Below are 16591 nucleotides of genomic sequence, written 5' to 3' on the forward strand. Positions count from 1 at the left end.
AGAACCAGCCTTTAACTCTACCCAGTCCCACTTCGCACCATTCAGGGTCTGCCTCTGCTGAAACCATCATGGAAGATGTCTATTTTGTCCTGACGGTGATATAAAAAGTACTCATAGTGAACTGTTTTCACATTAAGCTACGCAATAAATATTTCTCGATTAACATACCACTAGAAAGATAGAAGGATTTGAGAGCAACAACTAGCTGGAATATATAAGCGCCTTCAACGTGGAAAGCCCGCTATCTTTTAAAAATCTGCTGATTTATCTACCCTCTAGTGCTTTAGTATTACATCTTATACACTTCTATGAATAAATGAAGACACAACAGAAACACGTTGAAATCTCTAAAGCCATGTAAAACCCGAAGGCATTAAAATTTATTAAATGATGCAATAACAACAGAATTCTTTATTTACAATAGCATTATTTAACATCAAATAAGCAAATAGCATCAGCAAAGCAATATTAACTTGCATAAATGTATTTAAAATTTCTCTGAATATATCTACCTTTGCATAAACTGCTCACACTAGAAATACAAACATCAATGCAGGTGAACAAAGTGATGTTCAGAGTCAACTCCGTTTTGAAAATAAATCACAACCTGAAACACTGTAAGCTTTCTCCTGAAGAACCATAGTTTATATATTGCTTAATTTTACCCTTGTATAATCTTTTCATATACACACATCTCAGATGCAATTTCATGATGAACTGTACAAATAAAACCCACAAATGACATAAAGGGAAAAAATTGAATGACAGTAAATGCTTGAAGAAATGTGTCCATCATCTCTATTGAACAACATAAAGATTAAGTGATGATGCACTTATTCCAAAATTGTACACAATTCACTATACAAATATAATACATCAGACAGCTATGTAGGAATATACAAGACTTAAAAACAGATCTAAGGCATTATGCTAGATTTTAGCATTTTGAGGTTCTTGCACATAGCTTTTACCTGTAGTAAGAAACTTAAAAGGTTTTGTTTTAGTCTACAAAGAAACACCAGGGAGAAAATTCTAATTAAAATCAAAGCCACTACAGTAAATTTTCTTCTGTGCAGAGAATGCTTTTGCTCTTAGGCAGCATACTACCATACAAATACTAGAAAACTTTTAAATTCACACCAACAATTAATGGCTTAAGTTGCATTTCAAAACTGATTGTGTATCTTTGGGTTCTGCAAGTGGAGCTGTGCCACCCATTTCATCTGTTAAGCTCATATGAATTTCGCTTTTAAACAAAGATTAAAAAATGTATTGTATAAACTGCAAAAACATTGCTTTCAATTAATACAGGCCCAAAGGGATACCGGTGTGGGACAATATTTTAAAGACCGAGTACAAATTAATTCATTGTAGCAAAACAGCTCACTTCGCTTTTTAAACTTACCACATTACGTGAACACTTAAACAAGTCGCATGACCATGTACATATGCTTATTTTTCACATTATGCGCCTTTCACATTTAGTAAGTAGAACACTGATTAATTGTTCTGTTAAACAAAATCCAAGTACTTTCTCCAACAAATTTACTGTATACAGGATGAAAAATACTGATAATGAAGGGAATTGATTTGGCGCTTTTTTTTGTTTCCATAGTGATCAATATGATCAGAAGATTCCTTCACTCACTTTTCTCTTTCATTAGTTAGAAGATGACTAAAGTCACAACGAACCCAAATGGAGCCAAAGTGATAGGTACAATCTCCTTCCTTTCCAAATGGCAATGGATGATGAAGTATCATAATCACTACAGATGATAAGGGTTTGCAGGTCTGTCGTGAAATGGGACAAATTTAAACTATTTTGTCCACTGTGAAAAAGAATAATCTATCTGAAGAGGTTACCGTTAAGAACCAAGAGAGAACGGAATAGAAACAAAATTATTTAAAAACTCATTTACACTTTGTGGTGCATGAAGTTAATTCCTTCAAATTTATACATTTCTTATATAACTCACTTTTTGTCAGATATATAATGCAAGTTTAACAAAACCCTTGCTGTAGGAATGAAGCTGCGGATCTCAGGGCTGACGGTTATTTTGGTTTCCCATCAGTAGGCAGAGAGGATGGCTCAGCTGAATAAATATTCTGTTTGAACTTGGTAACAGAACAGTGACAGCTAAAAAATGTTGTTTCTCTAGAACGGTGGTGCTGCCCTCCTTAGGGACAAACACAACTGTACATTTCCTGGGCTTTCATCAAAGGCCTTCTACAGAAACAGCCAATTTTGAACCACCTTTATCATAGTTTCCTCAGACTTAATATAGCAAGGCTGCTATTTTATTTGAACTCCTACCTGAAAACCAAAGCACATTAAATGGCAATAGAATAAACCTTTCACTCCTACAAGGCATGGCTGATGAGATATTACAAAATGCATTGCATTTTACATGACATCAAAAAATTTGCATTCAGGTTAGCAAGTTTGTGGATCGGGGGTCAGCGGAAAGAAAACAGAGGTCAAACCCATACATTTCTTAGTATTTAAAGTCCTCAGAAACTGGTGTCAGTTTACTAAAAGATTATTCCAACCACAGTGGGCAAGAAAAAATCCCTGGCCCCTAACAGTGGCCTGCTTAGTAACAATTTTTCTAAGATTTGTTACGAAAGGATATAAACATACAAAAATCAAGAATTGGTTCCTACAGTGGCTGCATATAATATAGGTTAGTTAAATGACATTATGAGCAGAATCACAACGTTTAGAAAATGAGAAGTCTCAAGCCTACAAATTAGGTCTAATCAAGGCTTTGTGATCCTCTACAAAACACTTTTCCAGGAGACACACACGGCTAAGAAGATATCTAATTTAATACTGAAGTACCTCATTTGGAATCAACTTCACAACATGTATATCTCACAAAAATTATACAAGTAAAACACTTAAGTTTCCAACTTAAATTATTGCTTGTTTACATATAAACTGGATTGTGTGTACCTTACAAAACGTCCTTGTAGTTCACACTGCTTTAAAATAACCAGAAACACACGATAGTGGTGAAGTCTGTAGTGATATCTGCTATAGGTATTACAGGAATTGTTATTTTCCCAGTTAAGGGGATGGGACCCATAAATTATCATGCTTTAAAGCAGGTATCTTGAGCTATTTGATATTATGCACCAATTCTGCGACTACCATAATGAGTACATGCATTACCATTGAACTTTGCTGTTCAGCACCCAGTAACTGGCCATCCACATTGCTGGAAACACACTTAGGGAAATAAAGGGGTAATATTTTTTTTTCTTTTTTCTTCTTTTTTTTTTTTAAAAATTCTATTAGAAAGAAGAGGAAGATGACAGAAGTCAGGAGAGCCAGATTACAAAAATCAGGTTTTGCTGATTGCTAGGAATTTAATCAGAAAAGAATGTAACCAACTTATATTTTTGGATTCATGACTTGCATTATAAACATTACCACAAAACCCAACCAAAGCGCCCCTTATAAACAGCCCTCTCACAGGGTAATTTTAATCTGTTTTACAACTTTAACCCCATTCAAAATTGGTCTGTGTAGTTTTCTACATTGGTTCATCTTCTCTGACTTGTTGTCAGTGGAACGTGCTCGTTGGAGGTCTCTAGATGTGCCAGACGTTGCTTCTACACTCTCCTCCACGCCTCCTCTCCACCCCAAAATGCAGGCCTTAGTCTAAACCACCAGTTTTCAGACGGAACTGAATCCTTTGCACCAGACTGAGTAAGCCAGGGAAAACAAAGCAAAAAAAAAAAAACCAAAACCAAACCAAAACCCAACCAAACCAAAGTCTAGAACTAAACAGAAACAGAACGAGAGCGTGGTTGTTTTTCCTTAAATACATACATTTAAATACATTCAATCTGACACGGTTTATGAAAACTGCCTGTCAACGTTTACTTCGCAGGAGAGATCTAAGTTGCACTAAGGTGAATGCAGTGAACAGACTGAGCAACTGTCTGTCCGTGAGCTTCAGACTGTCAAAGGAGGGGCTGCTCTTGGGCCAGGACCGCCCGGCTCCCCTGGGGCAGGCGGGGCGAGTCCTGCGGCAGCAGCGGTGCCACCAGCGCTGGCAGCTCGGCTGGGTCACGACAAACAGACACAGCTCTTCCAACCGGTAAGGATTTGGGGCCGTAAGCCCAGTCAGCTGAAGAAAGGAGCAATCGAACCACCCTCAGGGTCAACAATATTTCTGGAAAAAAAAAAAAAAAAGAGAAAAAGAAAAAAAAAAGAGAAATTGGAGAAAAGCAAATGAATTCTTCCTTCTGGGACAGTGAAGATCGATAGGTCAATGAGAGCTGGATGCAGCATCCACTGTCAATCATACATTGGTGTATTATTTTAAACCTGAAAATTAAGTTGAATTTATAAAGCTAGGCTTTTCTTTATGTACACTGATACGATTGACCTGCAATTTCATTCCAAGCTAGACATGAGGAAGAAATTTTCTACAATAAGGGTGGTGAAACACCGGCCCAGGTTGCCCAGAGAGGTGGTGGATGCCCCATCCCTGGAGACATTCCAGGCTGGGCTAGACGGGGCTCTGAGCAACCTGATCTAGTCGAGGATGTCTCTGCTCATTGCAGGGGGGTTGGACTAGATGACCTGTGAAAGTTCCTTCCAACCCAAACTATTCTATGATTCTTTATCAGCGGGGGTTTAATTTCACTGGGTCTTAGGTCCTTAATTCATTCCAATTATCATGGACATTATAACAACTCAGGATCATCTGCCTCCTGTAGACGCCAGCTAAACGTACAGCAATATGGTTTAAGAGAAGTCTCATACTTGTTATATGTGCAAAATCTCCCTGTCTTACTGCTGTATCACTCTCAAAGGAAACAACTGCCTTGTTCACTTTCCCCTCCAAGAATCATTATAAAGAAGGAATAAAGAAGTAAAAAAAGCTTTAACTAATGATCCCTAGAGATGTTCTTTACTTCTTACTTAGTACCTTTGCAGTATCTTTAGACATAGTACAAACTGGTTTCAGCCGAACTGATTAGCTTGAACTTTCTTATTTAAGAAAACCTCAGGATGTGGCTTTCACAGTTGTTTTAAGACCGTCCCTTCCAGTGACTGCAGCCTGTGCCTCTCTGCCTTCCTCCCCTTGCAAACTCCTGCTCCCATGGGGTGCTGTGGTCAGGCAGGGCAGAGAGCCAATCCAGCCAAAACCCATTTTTCTTTTCCCACAGGGCTGCTTTTCACTCGTGTCCTGTGGCTCTGGCAGTGGAGCAGCTCTTTGCTCGCAGCCTCCTGCCAGGACTGGGAAGGCTCCATTTGCTCGGGGACGGTGTGGGCAGTAGGAGCTTCCTCGCTGGACCACGTGCATGCTGCTAGACTGCCTTCTGGAAGCTGTCTATATCATGGTCTGGACTTTACCACACCTTCTGCTGCAATCACAGAAGGCCTAGAAATGTATCTCTATTGTCAAATAAAGCCAGTGTCAGGAACCATCCTGCAGTTTGGGGAAGCAAGGTCCTCTGTTCTGTACACCTGCTATTCCCAGCACAGCTCTTTGTGGGTGCCCAACCATGTTCACAGTCTGGAGGCCAACACAGTGAGTCCTGCTCCTGCTCTTCCTCGCTTTGTCACAGCGCAGAGACACCACACTCGCATCCATCAAAATCCCGACTAATATGGACAAGCTAAACTTTGGCTCTTCTCCCTGACACGTTACAAGGCAGTTTGGGGACCCTGCTAGTGCTTTTTTGACCATACAACGTGGAACAGAAGTGAAAATCCAAAGATGTCCTTATCTTCAGAATGGACATTTAGCAAACTATCTCGCTACAGAGGTGCTAAATAAATGCTTCCACTACACCAGTGACTTGAAAAAAAATCATGCACTGCAAGTCTTTTAAAAATAATTTAACAAAGATTTGAGTTGCAGGGTGATAAAATATATAAAGGAGGGAAGAAGACAAAGAAGGCACAAGCGTACCTCTAGAAAAACATTCCTCCGGCCCTTTTTATTTAGATGCAACCAAAGCAAACAGGACTTTAAATAAATACGTCAATAAATTATTATTTCCAGGCTGATAGTGAGCGTGGGAAAAATTGCTCAGAATAACTTCCATGGCCAATGCATGCAACTTCAGAGTAGAGAAGTAATCTGAAAATCCCAAAGATCACTGACTGTAAGATTACTGCCATACTGTATTTAGTTAAACTGGACGTCCCTCGAATACCTCAGCTACAAGCAGACATTTACTTTTAAGTAGGAGCAGGTTCAAAATTTGCTTTTACCATGTGAAAGTAGTTAATACAAATTTGTTCCAATAATCATAAAATACTATATTAAACTGTTCCAGCTGCATCTATTTTCAGCTCTACAAATGAAGGGTACTTTGTGCCTTGAAACGGACAGAAAATTCTCTGTCCTCTGGTTACTTTCAAAACAGCTTCTCTGTTAAACACTAGTATCCTTGCAAGTCTTATGCTGTAGAAGCTCTACTCTTAACATGTTAAAACAAAGTGAAACAGTATTAAGCAAACAAACTAAAACAGTAAGCGTAGAGATCTGACATCCATAGTTGTACTGATTTCAGCAACAGCATATTATTTCCTGGTTACTCGAGTCTAAACAGAACTGATCCCTCTAAATGATACAGATGTTGAGATCAACTTTATGAAACATTGAAAAAACCCTCCAATTTGTCAGATGAGTTTCTCAGTTTCTTATTTGTCAGACGAATCTCTCAGCTTTCATATGTTAAAGCCACAACTGCCAAGGGATGAAGGACATTAATCCTTTCCTCAGCTTTCTAGTTACACAGCTTGAGCTTTAAAAAAAACCCTGTTACATAGCAGTAGTTTATATCACAGACACATGAAAATAGTACCTACTTAACCTCTATTACAGTTCAAAGTTCAGTAAAAAGTATTTATAGTGCATATAAACTATCTACATTTTCCCTGACAGTCAGAGCTACATTAGTAGAATATAAAATCACAAAGTGCAGGGCCGATGTACTCTTACAAAATAATTCAAGAGATTTTAAGGAGTCACTTTTCTCCAGGTGAGACAAAACTGCTCTCCTGCATGGCCACTGTCTGTCTCACTGCCATGGCACTGACTCCACTATTTTAATTTTTAAACCCCACAGATCCCCTCCCTGAAGTCCTGCCCCTCATTTCCTTCCACTTGCACCCTCTTCCCTGACTTCTCTTCACCCTCTTGCCTACCTCTTCCATCACATCCACTCTCTTTTCCTTCTCTCTTCAACCATTCTTTAAAAATCTATCTCCTCCTTCCTCCTCTTTAGCCCGTTTCCCCCTCAACAGCCTTATTTTCCCTTTCTTTCCTCAGTGATAGCTGGTATTTTGTTCTCTGACAGTCTGGCTTCTCTTAGCACAGGAAATGTAACTGGTTAGGGAATGCACTGAGTAGGAAAATAACACCTTAGTACGTGACAGCTTCTGCTAGAGCAGAACATACTGCACCTTTTTATTAAAGTGACCATGAAATGGCTGCAGAAGAGACTCTCTATGCACAGATTCTCTACTCGCAGAGACAGGCACCTGTATTTTGATATGAACCATGAGGTGTGAAAAGAATTGGCCTCCAGGAAGCTTTGAACACGCACGCACACACACACAGACACACACTTGCACACAAAACGGGATATAATAAAATGGATGTACGGTTACTTCTTCCTCAATACTTTCACATTCTTAATTTTCATTAATCTTGCTACATTTCCAGTCAAATTTTTTTAGTTTCTCCTGTTATTAGATTTTTTTTCTCTAACAGTAGAAAAATTTAAATTTTGCTATTGGATTCACCATAAGAGGAAAATTCATTTATTTAATCCCATCTTTCTGATGTCAACACCGCACCCAAGGAGATGACGGAAACACTGGTGCAAGGGAGAGACCTCCAGCAGGTTACAAAAAAATGACTCCTGCAGGAATGACGGCTCAGACCTGCCTGTCCCGATAGTCACAGGGAGCTCAGGAAATGGCCAATGAGCCAGCACTGTGCCCTTGTGGCCAAGAAGGCCAATGGCATCCTGGGGTGTATTAGAAGGGGGGTGGTCAGTAGGTCGAGAGAGGTTCTGCTTCCCCTCTACTCTGCCCTGGTGAGACCTCATCTGGAATATTGTGTCCAGTTCTGGGCCCCTCAGTTCCAGAAGGACAGGGAACTGCTGGAGAGAGTCCAGCGCAGGGCCACAAAGATGATGAAGGGAGTGGAGCATCTCCCTTATGAGGAAAGGCTGAGGGAGCTGCATCTCTTCAGCTTGGAGAAGAGGAGACTGAGGGGTGACCTCATCAATGTTCATAAATATATAAAGGGTGGGTGTCACGAGGATGGAGCCAGGCTCTTCTCGGTGACAACCAACAGTAAGACAAGGGGTAATGGGTTCAAGCTGGAACACAAGAGGTTCCACTTAAATACGAGAAGAAATTTCTTCTCAGTGAGGGTGACGGAACACTGGAACAGGCTGCCCAGGGAGGTTGTGGATTCTCCTTCTCTGGAGACATTCAAACCCGTCTGGACACCTTCCTGTGTAACCTCATCTGGGTGTTCCTGCCCTGGCAGGGGGATCGGACTAGATGATCTTTCGAGGTCCCTTCCAATCCCTAACATTCTGTGATTCTGTGAATTTTAAGCCCTCCCGCCCAAAACCCGGCACCGGGAGCGCTGGGGTGGAGCGGCGGGCGGCAGCCGCTAGGTGGCGCCCCGGGCACGGCGGGAACCGGGAGGCGTGCAGGGGGTGGACACGGGTGTCCGTGTGCGGCCGCTCCGCCGTGCGGAGAGCTGCGGGGGGTCTGCACAGCCGAGACGCTCGGGTCACGCGGGGAAAATACCGCGCTCCAGTTTCAAGCCACATCAGGGCTCGGAATGCCGGGTTTCCTGTAACAAACTTACGTTAAATGCCGGTTGCTTCCATAAAAAACTCCTTCCGCTGAGGAGGGGGCACGTAACTACCTCATTGACTTGGCCGCTCGCCAAGAACTCCACAATGTCTTTTCCTTTAGTACTGTTACCGTCTGGAATACAAATCGGTTTTGACCTAAGCAAACGCTAATTACCCTGTCAGCTGGAAATTTGTGTGAAAATTAGTTCAGTTCTCCTACTTTTCTCAGACGAAGCACTGTATAGAAAGTAATAAATTAAATAATTAATGAGATTTTTGCCCTAAGTATATATAATGCAATGAGCAGTGGAAAAAAACCACTTAGGCAGGATGAAACATGAAGTGGCTTACGCATGCAGCAGTGCAAATATAAATCAACAGCAAGTCTTTCCCATCATCAGCAAAGTCACGTAATTGCTCTGTAAAAAGCGAATGCAACTATACATAAGTCTGCTGAATGTGACTGTGTGTTAATTCAATAATGTACTGTATTCCGTTAATGTAAATGTATTCTGTATTATTCGCTTTGGTAACGCTAGTGGGACCTAAACAAGGAACTTAATATAAATGTCACCAAAAGTGGAATTAAAAAAAATTAATTGCAAAAAGCTTAATTACTATTATCCTGGGGACTTTCAACTTTGTAAGTAAAAAGATACTGCATCCATTCCAGACCACAGTATGTTCACAGTGCCGCTGCCTCCGCACACCTATGTTTGCCATTTCTTACCCGTGTTGCATCTCCGTCCTGCTTTATCATATCCATTCCAGGCAGCTGGTTTGGAAAAAGATTGCCTCCCCTCATAGCAGGATCATTAACCTATCGGTAACAAGATATTAAGGAGAATTAATTAAAAAATACATTGGGAAGAGGGCTGGGAATGAAAAAGAAGCATTATAAACCACTTTGCTACTTGCATATACCAACATCCACTTTAGAGATGATGTTGCAGTTGGGGAAGTGGCTATAGAGCTAGAGCACCCTTCTTGCACAGCATGTGTTTGACTCATATTATTCTGCTTCACAGTCAACAACAAAGATTTGATTCCTGATACTATGACCCTTGTGCACATTTTACAAAGCAGGCTCCACAAATTAGGTCAGTATTATTTGAAGAGGACCTGCCTGCTATGAAAGTTCTGAAAGCAGAAACGCATAACTACTTTTCTAACCTCAATAACACACAGCTTTTCTGCTTGCAAACCACTACACGTTTTTTTCAAAGCCTTATGAGATAACATGCAGGCTGAATTATACCAACTATTGAGTTAGTTTTAATGACACTTATTTTTCTGCTCATAAGCAGTGGAAGAAAGATAGCATTTAATGGGAAAACCTGCAGCTGCATGCTTTCCTAAAGTGATAGTCTCAACCACTTTCTGAACACAGCCACAGGAAAAGTATTGAAGCTGTGTGTTTCTGCACAACCAAAGGGTCTGTCATGCTTAGTTATGTGGAAAGAGTAGCTTGCTAAATTTACAGCATTGCTTTCTCAATCAAAGGATTAATCTCATCGTGTAGCAACTGGTTTAAAATACAGAACACAGCCTTCAGCACGGTTCTGAAATACTAGAAAATCCAGTTTTCCTTAGAAGTTTTTCGGGGAGATAAACCTCTTCCTAGGGAGTCTTTCTCGAATTGGTTCTCTCTGTTACTTCTCTCAGACTAGACGGATGTGATAATAGCAAAGATATGCCCCTCCAGATTTTGCTGGAAGGAAAAAAAGATGTTTTCTGTGTCACCTGCCCTTTAGAAGACTTGTGTTGCCAAGGAGAGGAGATTCTGATGCTGCACCACCTCACTTCAGCTACAGCAACCTGCTGCAGCAAGGGCGTAAGACTGTCTTGAATTTACCACACCAAAGTCTTTTCATTTCAGGTCCTCCTGACTCTTGTTTCTGTTGCTATTCACCGGTTTTGCAAAACATCACAAAGGTAAATGCAATCCCACGCAAGCACCAAAAGAGGCAGTTTCAAATGCTGCCAGAGACAAGACTGCAGTTCAACAGGAAAGGTTAAAAACTTAAGTATCTTTGCCATATGAATTTCAACTCCGAAGAAATTGGTTGTTTGGCGCTGCAAGCCTTCAGGTGTTGCTTTCTGCTTCTTAATACAAAAGCGCAGACTTTTAAATCTGAATCTGAAAATTTAAATCAGAAGGGAAGAGAACAACGCTATTTTGTTTGGAAAGAAAGCAGACAGCTTTGCAGCTTTATCTATATGCATTTGACTGAGCAACAAAATCCACGTTTGAAAAGCGTTTTCAGCTATTGATGAACATTCATCAGAATGCACAGGCTTCTTTTCTGAAGACAGGTTAAGTGGTGTTACCTGATGTGAAATCTGACTAAAACAATACAGAAGATGTTTTACAATTCCTTTGCAATTATGCACATTAATAAAGCCTCCTGCTAATAAAGCAGAATTATATACAAGGTGTCTAATCAGAAAAGTTTTCTACCACTCCAGAGCTCCTTTCATCCAGTATGCTGAACAAAACCAAAATACTGTTTCAAGGTTAATGGTTCATAGATGCCATGATAATCCTGGTCTGGGGAGTACTGCACCTGTGCAGATTAATAAATATCTGCTCCAAGTGGATGTCTAGATAGTGGTTTATTTCATATACTGAAAAGTCTCTTTTCTTGCATAGGTTTCAAATTGCTCCTCTGACAACTCAGTAAATAACATGGATCTGTGATGCAAAACAAGTAACAGGCAAAACCATACCAACAGTCCACTGTGCAAGCAAGACGACATTGATGACAAGGAGATAGCAAGTTGTGTGAACACGGCAACACTGTGAAGGTCCAGACTTTCTCTGTGCCTGGGCAAGCTGTTTTGGGCAGAAGGAGCCTGCAGAGCTGGCAGCTAGCATTTCAGCATTCCTGCTATCCGTCTCCTAGAAGACACTAGTAAGAGCAGCCTAGAGAGCTTTAAGGTAATTATAAGGGAGAAGACAATAATGAGACAAGGCCTGATCCCTCAAGTACATAAAGAGTCTCTAAACATCATAAACAGCAAGCCAGGGGAAACAAACATTTTGGGCAAAATCTTCATTTTCTGCTTGGTGATGCTAGGAGCCTAGGTTATAAACAAGAGAAGCTGGAGATATACCAGTATGAACAGATAAAACACCAAACTTAGCATTTCTGAGCTCTGGATATGCCTCTATGATAGAATATAGTGTCACAAAGAGAGATAGGAGACAGAGCCAAACAAACTTGTTTGGTACTAAAAGTACTATACTTGCTTCTCACCAGGTAAATAAGCCCAGGCACAGCTTTTTACTAACAAGTAATAGGTATTACTTCCAAAACCATCCAATAATACAAGAAGTGTTTTTTTTTTTCAGTAGCCTGAACACATTTGTAGCATAACCACTGTTATTTACTGTGGTTAGAAACAGATGAACGTGTGAAGTTAAAATTATGTATTATGGAACAAAAAAAAAGAGCAATGAATAAGGAAGTAAAAGTGTAGGTGGTATTGTTAAAAAAGCCAAAAGAATGAATGAAATGGCAACTGTCAGCAGAATTAAAGAAAATATAGTCATTTTGAAAACCACCAGTTACAAGAAAAAGTTTAGCACAGCCTAGGTCAATTGCTAAATAAAGATGCCAAAATGCAAAACACTACGCCCTGAACACAGAAAAAAATAAACCAATTCAATATTAATATTTTTATTTATTCCTGACTCTCAGAAAACGTGAAGCAGCACAGCAAACATTCCTGAGGACTAAGAAGTACTGTCTTGTGGCCCAGAAATGGCCCCTCAGCTGCCAGTTGGCCACCTCTGACCTAGATGAAAGATAAAACATTTGCTTGCAGTTTGCAGATGACACAGTGCTGGGGTGATAAATCAGGAGGAAAACAGGTTACTGTTACAGAATGAGGCAGAGGACTTAAGGCAGGCAATACATTTGGGAACAAAGAATGCAGGTTTCATCTGTGTAGAACATGCTGTGGAAAATTTGGGGACAATCGTAAGGGTTTTAGTATGTGCTCTCTAGTGTGACATTGTCATCAACAGAGCAAGACAACCATGGATTGAAAGAGAAATTACAAGAACTTGACTCTACCCAGCTTTGGTGCAGTCGCTGTTAAATCACCATCTCTGATTACTCTGTTCATACTTGCAGGTTACAACAACAGGGTTTAAAGCAGACCCACAAAAGGGACTGATGGGCTGAAAACCATATGTTGAGATGGATAAAGAACCTCAGTCTATTCAGCTTACTGGAAGTTAGATGCATGCTATCTTGAAACAAGATCTTGTAGTCTAAGAGGAAGGAAAAGCAGTGCAAGAACTGTGCTAGTGGAAACAGTAGTCTGCATGGAAATCTTTGAAATAAACCCAGATCTCTTTCTATAATGCATGTTTCTCAATTCAGGTTCCTGGGGAAAATTATGTAGCATTGGCATGCTGAGAAATCAGACTGGGCTGTTGTGTTCAAATCCCCACTCTCTTCTTTTTTGGTTTTACTATTGTTTTACTACATTAAATATGTGCAACTGTATGCTCTTGGGAACCAATAACAAATAAAAGTCTGCTACAGCTGGGTGTAGCAACTGGGAATATCAGAGAAGGTGACACATTTGGGAGTATCCAGATTACTTCAGGTCACTAGTATGTGGCAGCTGTAGAAGACAAATGTGATCTGGGGCTATATCTGTCAGAGTATTCCAAGAAAAATGGGGAAGAACTAGTGTTACGCACATGGCCCTGGTGCCTAGGAAATAGTGATTCAAACTGGAACAGGTGCAGAAAAGGAAAGGGAATTTAAAGCCTACAAGAAGAGACTCAAATGCTGTGGCTTGTTTAACTTGCAAGAAAAAGCCTGAGAAACCCAAACTGAAGCAATCCAACAACATAAAAACAACAACAAAAACCATATTGATAGAATGGCTCTTTCTAAAATGCGAGAAAATAGCTATTTAAGCTGAAGGACAACATTAAAAAAGTAAATAGTCTGTTACCAAATGTAGGCTAGAAAATAGGATATTAGGAATATTTTTTTCACTGGAAAGCTTATCAAGCACTGGGACAGGCTGCCCAGGGAAGTGGTTGAGTCACCATCCCTGAATTTGTTTAAAAAAGACATGTAGACGTGGTACCTAGGGACACAGTTTAGTCGTGGACTTGACAGCGTTAGGTTAACAGTTGGATTTGATCTTAAAGGTCTTTCCCAACCCAAATGATTCTACGACTTTATGGTGTCAGAAGTAAGGTTTAGGAGATTGTCCCCCACAGGAGATACTGTCTGAAGACAGAAGAGGTACTTTTCTGCCAATATTTCTAAGAAAAGCTATAATTTCCATTCTGTGTGTTGCACAAACAGGAGCACAGCTTTGAAACAAACACATGAACCTGTTAATTAAGAGGACTTGTTTGTGTGGACCTCGTGAAGGTGCCAGACTGATAGTTCTTGAAGCTGACTTCTTATTCTCTGGTACTACAAACACAATGGCAGTAGCATCTGCCACACACTGTCCAGGCCAGCATCTGTCACTCTTACCTCTAGGAAACAGCTGCCTGCCATTCAGTCCTGGCCTCCCCTCTTGAGAAAATCGGCAAGAACACCGGTGACCTGCAACTGTGCTATGGAAACTTACCTGCTGAGAACAGGAGCTAGATCCACAGGTGCTTCCACGGGAGTTCAGGACCAACTACATGTGCTAGCTACAGTGGTGCTAGGCCACAATGGGAAATTTAGATGCAAAAGGTGCTCTCTACCTCATCAGTCACCTTGGTTATCTGAGTGCAGAGCTAAAAACAAAGCCTTTTCAACATTATCATTTCTCAAGAAAACTAGTAAAAGAAACATAATGGCTTAGAGCAGTTAAAAGCCCAACGCAGCGGACCTGGAAAACTACTGAAAGTCAAAGAAAATCCTCTAGCTGTCATCTCAAGTCCTTAAATTCTCACCTGCTCAGGACCCATGGAGGACAACCCTGATGTAGGCACAGAGGTCGCTGAGGTCATGCTGATCTGCCCTGTCATCTGGTTCATGTTGTTCATACCACTTGTGTTGGTTGCCATGGATACACTGATGTTCATGTTATTATTGTACATGCTGGTGCTTGCTTGCTGCCCAAAATGTGGTGGGGACTGTTGTGAAAACATGCTACAGCAAGGAATGGAAAAAGCAATGTGTCAGACTTAGAATGCTGAAGCCACTAAGAAGCTACTCTCTTTTCAATATATCTTAAGCTAGAATTTCTACATACTGTCATTTATGACAACTTCAAAGGAAAGACCAGTTTTCAGCTACATTAATGCCTAAGGAATAGATATTCAACATTTAAGGTCCCATGTCTGTGCACAAAAATGCATGCCTTTGCGTGTGAAACTATGGCAGAGTACAAATCTGTTATGTGTGTGCAGTAACAGCCAATTAGGTGTCTAAAAGGACTTTGTATATATTTTAAATATGTTTGGGAAAGTAATTTTTGGAAGGAAAGGAAAATCACTTTTTCTCCTTTCAGTGTTAGCACAGCACAGGACTGTTGAGTTGGTATTGGATCTGGTCTAATACACCTTTTTGCAAAAGAGGCTATTTGCACATATGAATACCAGATTTGCACATGCAAATATGGCAAGTGGGCTCACAAATATAGACATGCAATTGTGCAGAAGTTCATTTACTAAATCTTGGCATCAGGTTTTGAAAATGTGGCACTGTAAGAACCAACATAAAGTCTAAGACAATTACCCTCTACGTTCCCTTAAGGCCAGAACAACTTAAGGAGGACTAATTGTGGAAGATCTCATCCCAGATTTTATTCCATGTCAAGAGCTTTCTGGATAGTATCTTCCTTCTCGTTATGTCGGAAGTCACATGAGAAACTTTTTTATATTTCCCAGAAGGCACTTCACTGTTTACATATCAGGCTTTTCGACTCTTGGAGTGTAATCCAACAGTCAATGAAGGAATTGCTGACAATGTGTCTGTTCGGAGGATCTGCGCTAGACTGAAATCCCGTGGAAGGGCTGCTGCGTGTCAGGTGGCACACAGTAACCACCTCTGTATCAGTGGCTGACTTCTCTGTGAAGCGCTGCTCCCACAGCTGAGGAATCTCTCAGGGTTAGTGCTCAACCTTGCACTTGGGTACTCTTCTACGCGACTGCTGTGCACTGTGAGACTTGGTGGAGTGCAACGGCATTCTGGGCACAGGACCAAACTCAGAAAATCCCACTGTTCTCTTCCCTCCAACTCCATGTCTTTTCAGGCCACCTAACCCCATTTTTCATTTGTTATCTGGATGGCTGAAACAGTACACTACAGATCATTGTGAATACTCAGTGGCTTGTGTAAACGCATTTGACATGTCTCCATGTGCGTGGAGCTGCGGTTTAGCAAGCCAACCATTAATCTTATCGAGCTACCCTTGCTGTCGTTCCAGCAGAAGCCATGACAGCAGTAGCTATGGCTCCTGCAGGTTCTTCAGGAAGACAGTGAGGAAGAGGCATGGGCAAGGACGAGGACGAGGGAGAAATCAGTTGCTTTAAGGGGAACTTGGGTCAGCCTCATCACAGAAATACTGTTCTTCTGGGTTTATTAAATCTTTGTCAACTGGTAAGAAAATGATGTGTTGCTGGGCTGGGATAGTAAGAGCAGCCTGAGAACTTTGGAATGACAAAAGCACTGTGCTAGAGACAACTGTGCATCCCAGTGTCAAGTGATATAGGCTGTACGCCAACCTGATAGCTCCCCTCCTGTCTTCCACTGAA

The 16591-nt window shown here is 40.9% G+C and overlaps 1 protein-coding gene across 3 annotated transcripts in view; it reads right to left on the reverse strand.

Moving 5' to 3' along the window:
• Positions 1–439: 439 nt before the first annotated feature.
• Positions 440–16591, reverse strand: part of NCOA2 (nuclear receptor coactivator 2) — a 193223-nt gene continuing 177071 nt past the window's right edge. For all 3 annotated transcript variants that reach the window (XM_065628012.1, XM_065628011.1, XM_065628013.1), the window contains 3 exons: positions 14786–14984; positions 9587–9676; positions 440–4184 (listed from right to left, as the gene is read on the reverse strand). In XM_065628012.1, coding sequence (XP_065484084.1) covers positions 4173–4184; positions 9587–9676; positions 14786–14984 — 301 coding nt within the window. In that variant the 3' untranslated portion in view covers positions 440–4172. The remainder of the gene's footprint in view (positions 4185–9586; positions 9677–14785; positions 14985–16591) is intronic.

The sequence above is a fragment of the Caloenas nicobarica genome, chromosome 2 (assembly GCF_036013445.1).
Source record: "Caloenas nicobarica isolate bCalNic1 chromosome 2, bCalNic1.hap1, whole genome shotgun sequence".
NCBI lineage: Eukaryota > Metazoa > Chordata > Aves > Columbiformes > Columbidae > Caloenas > Caloenas nicobarica.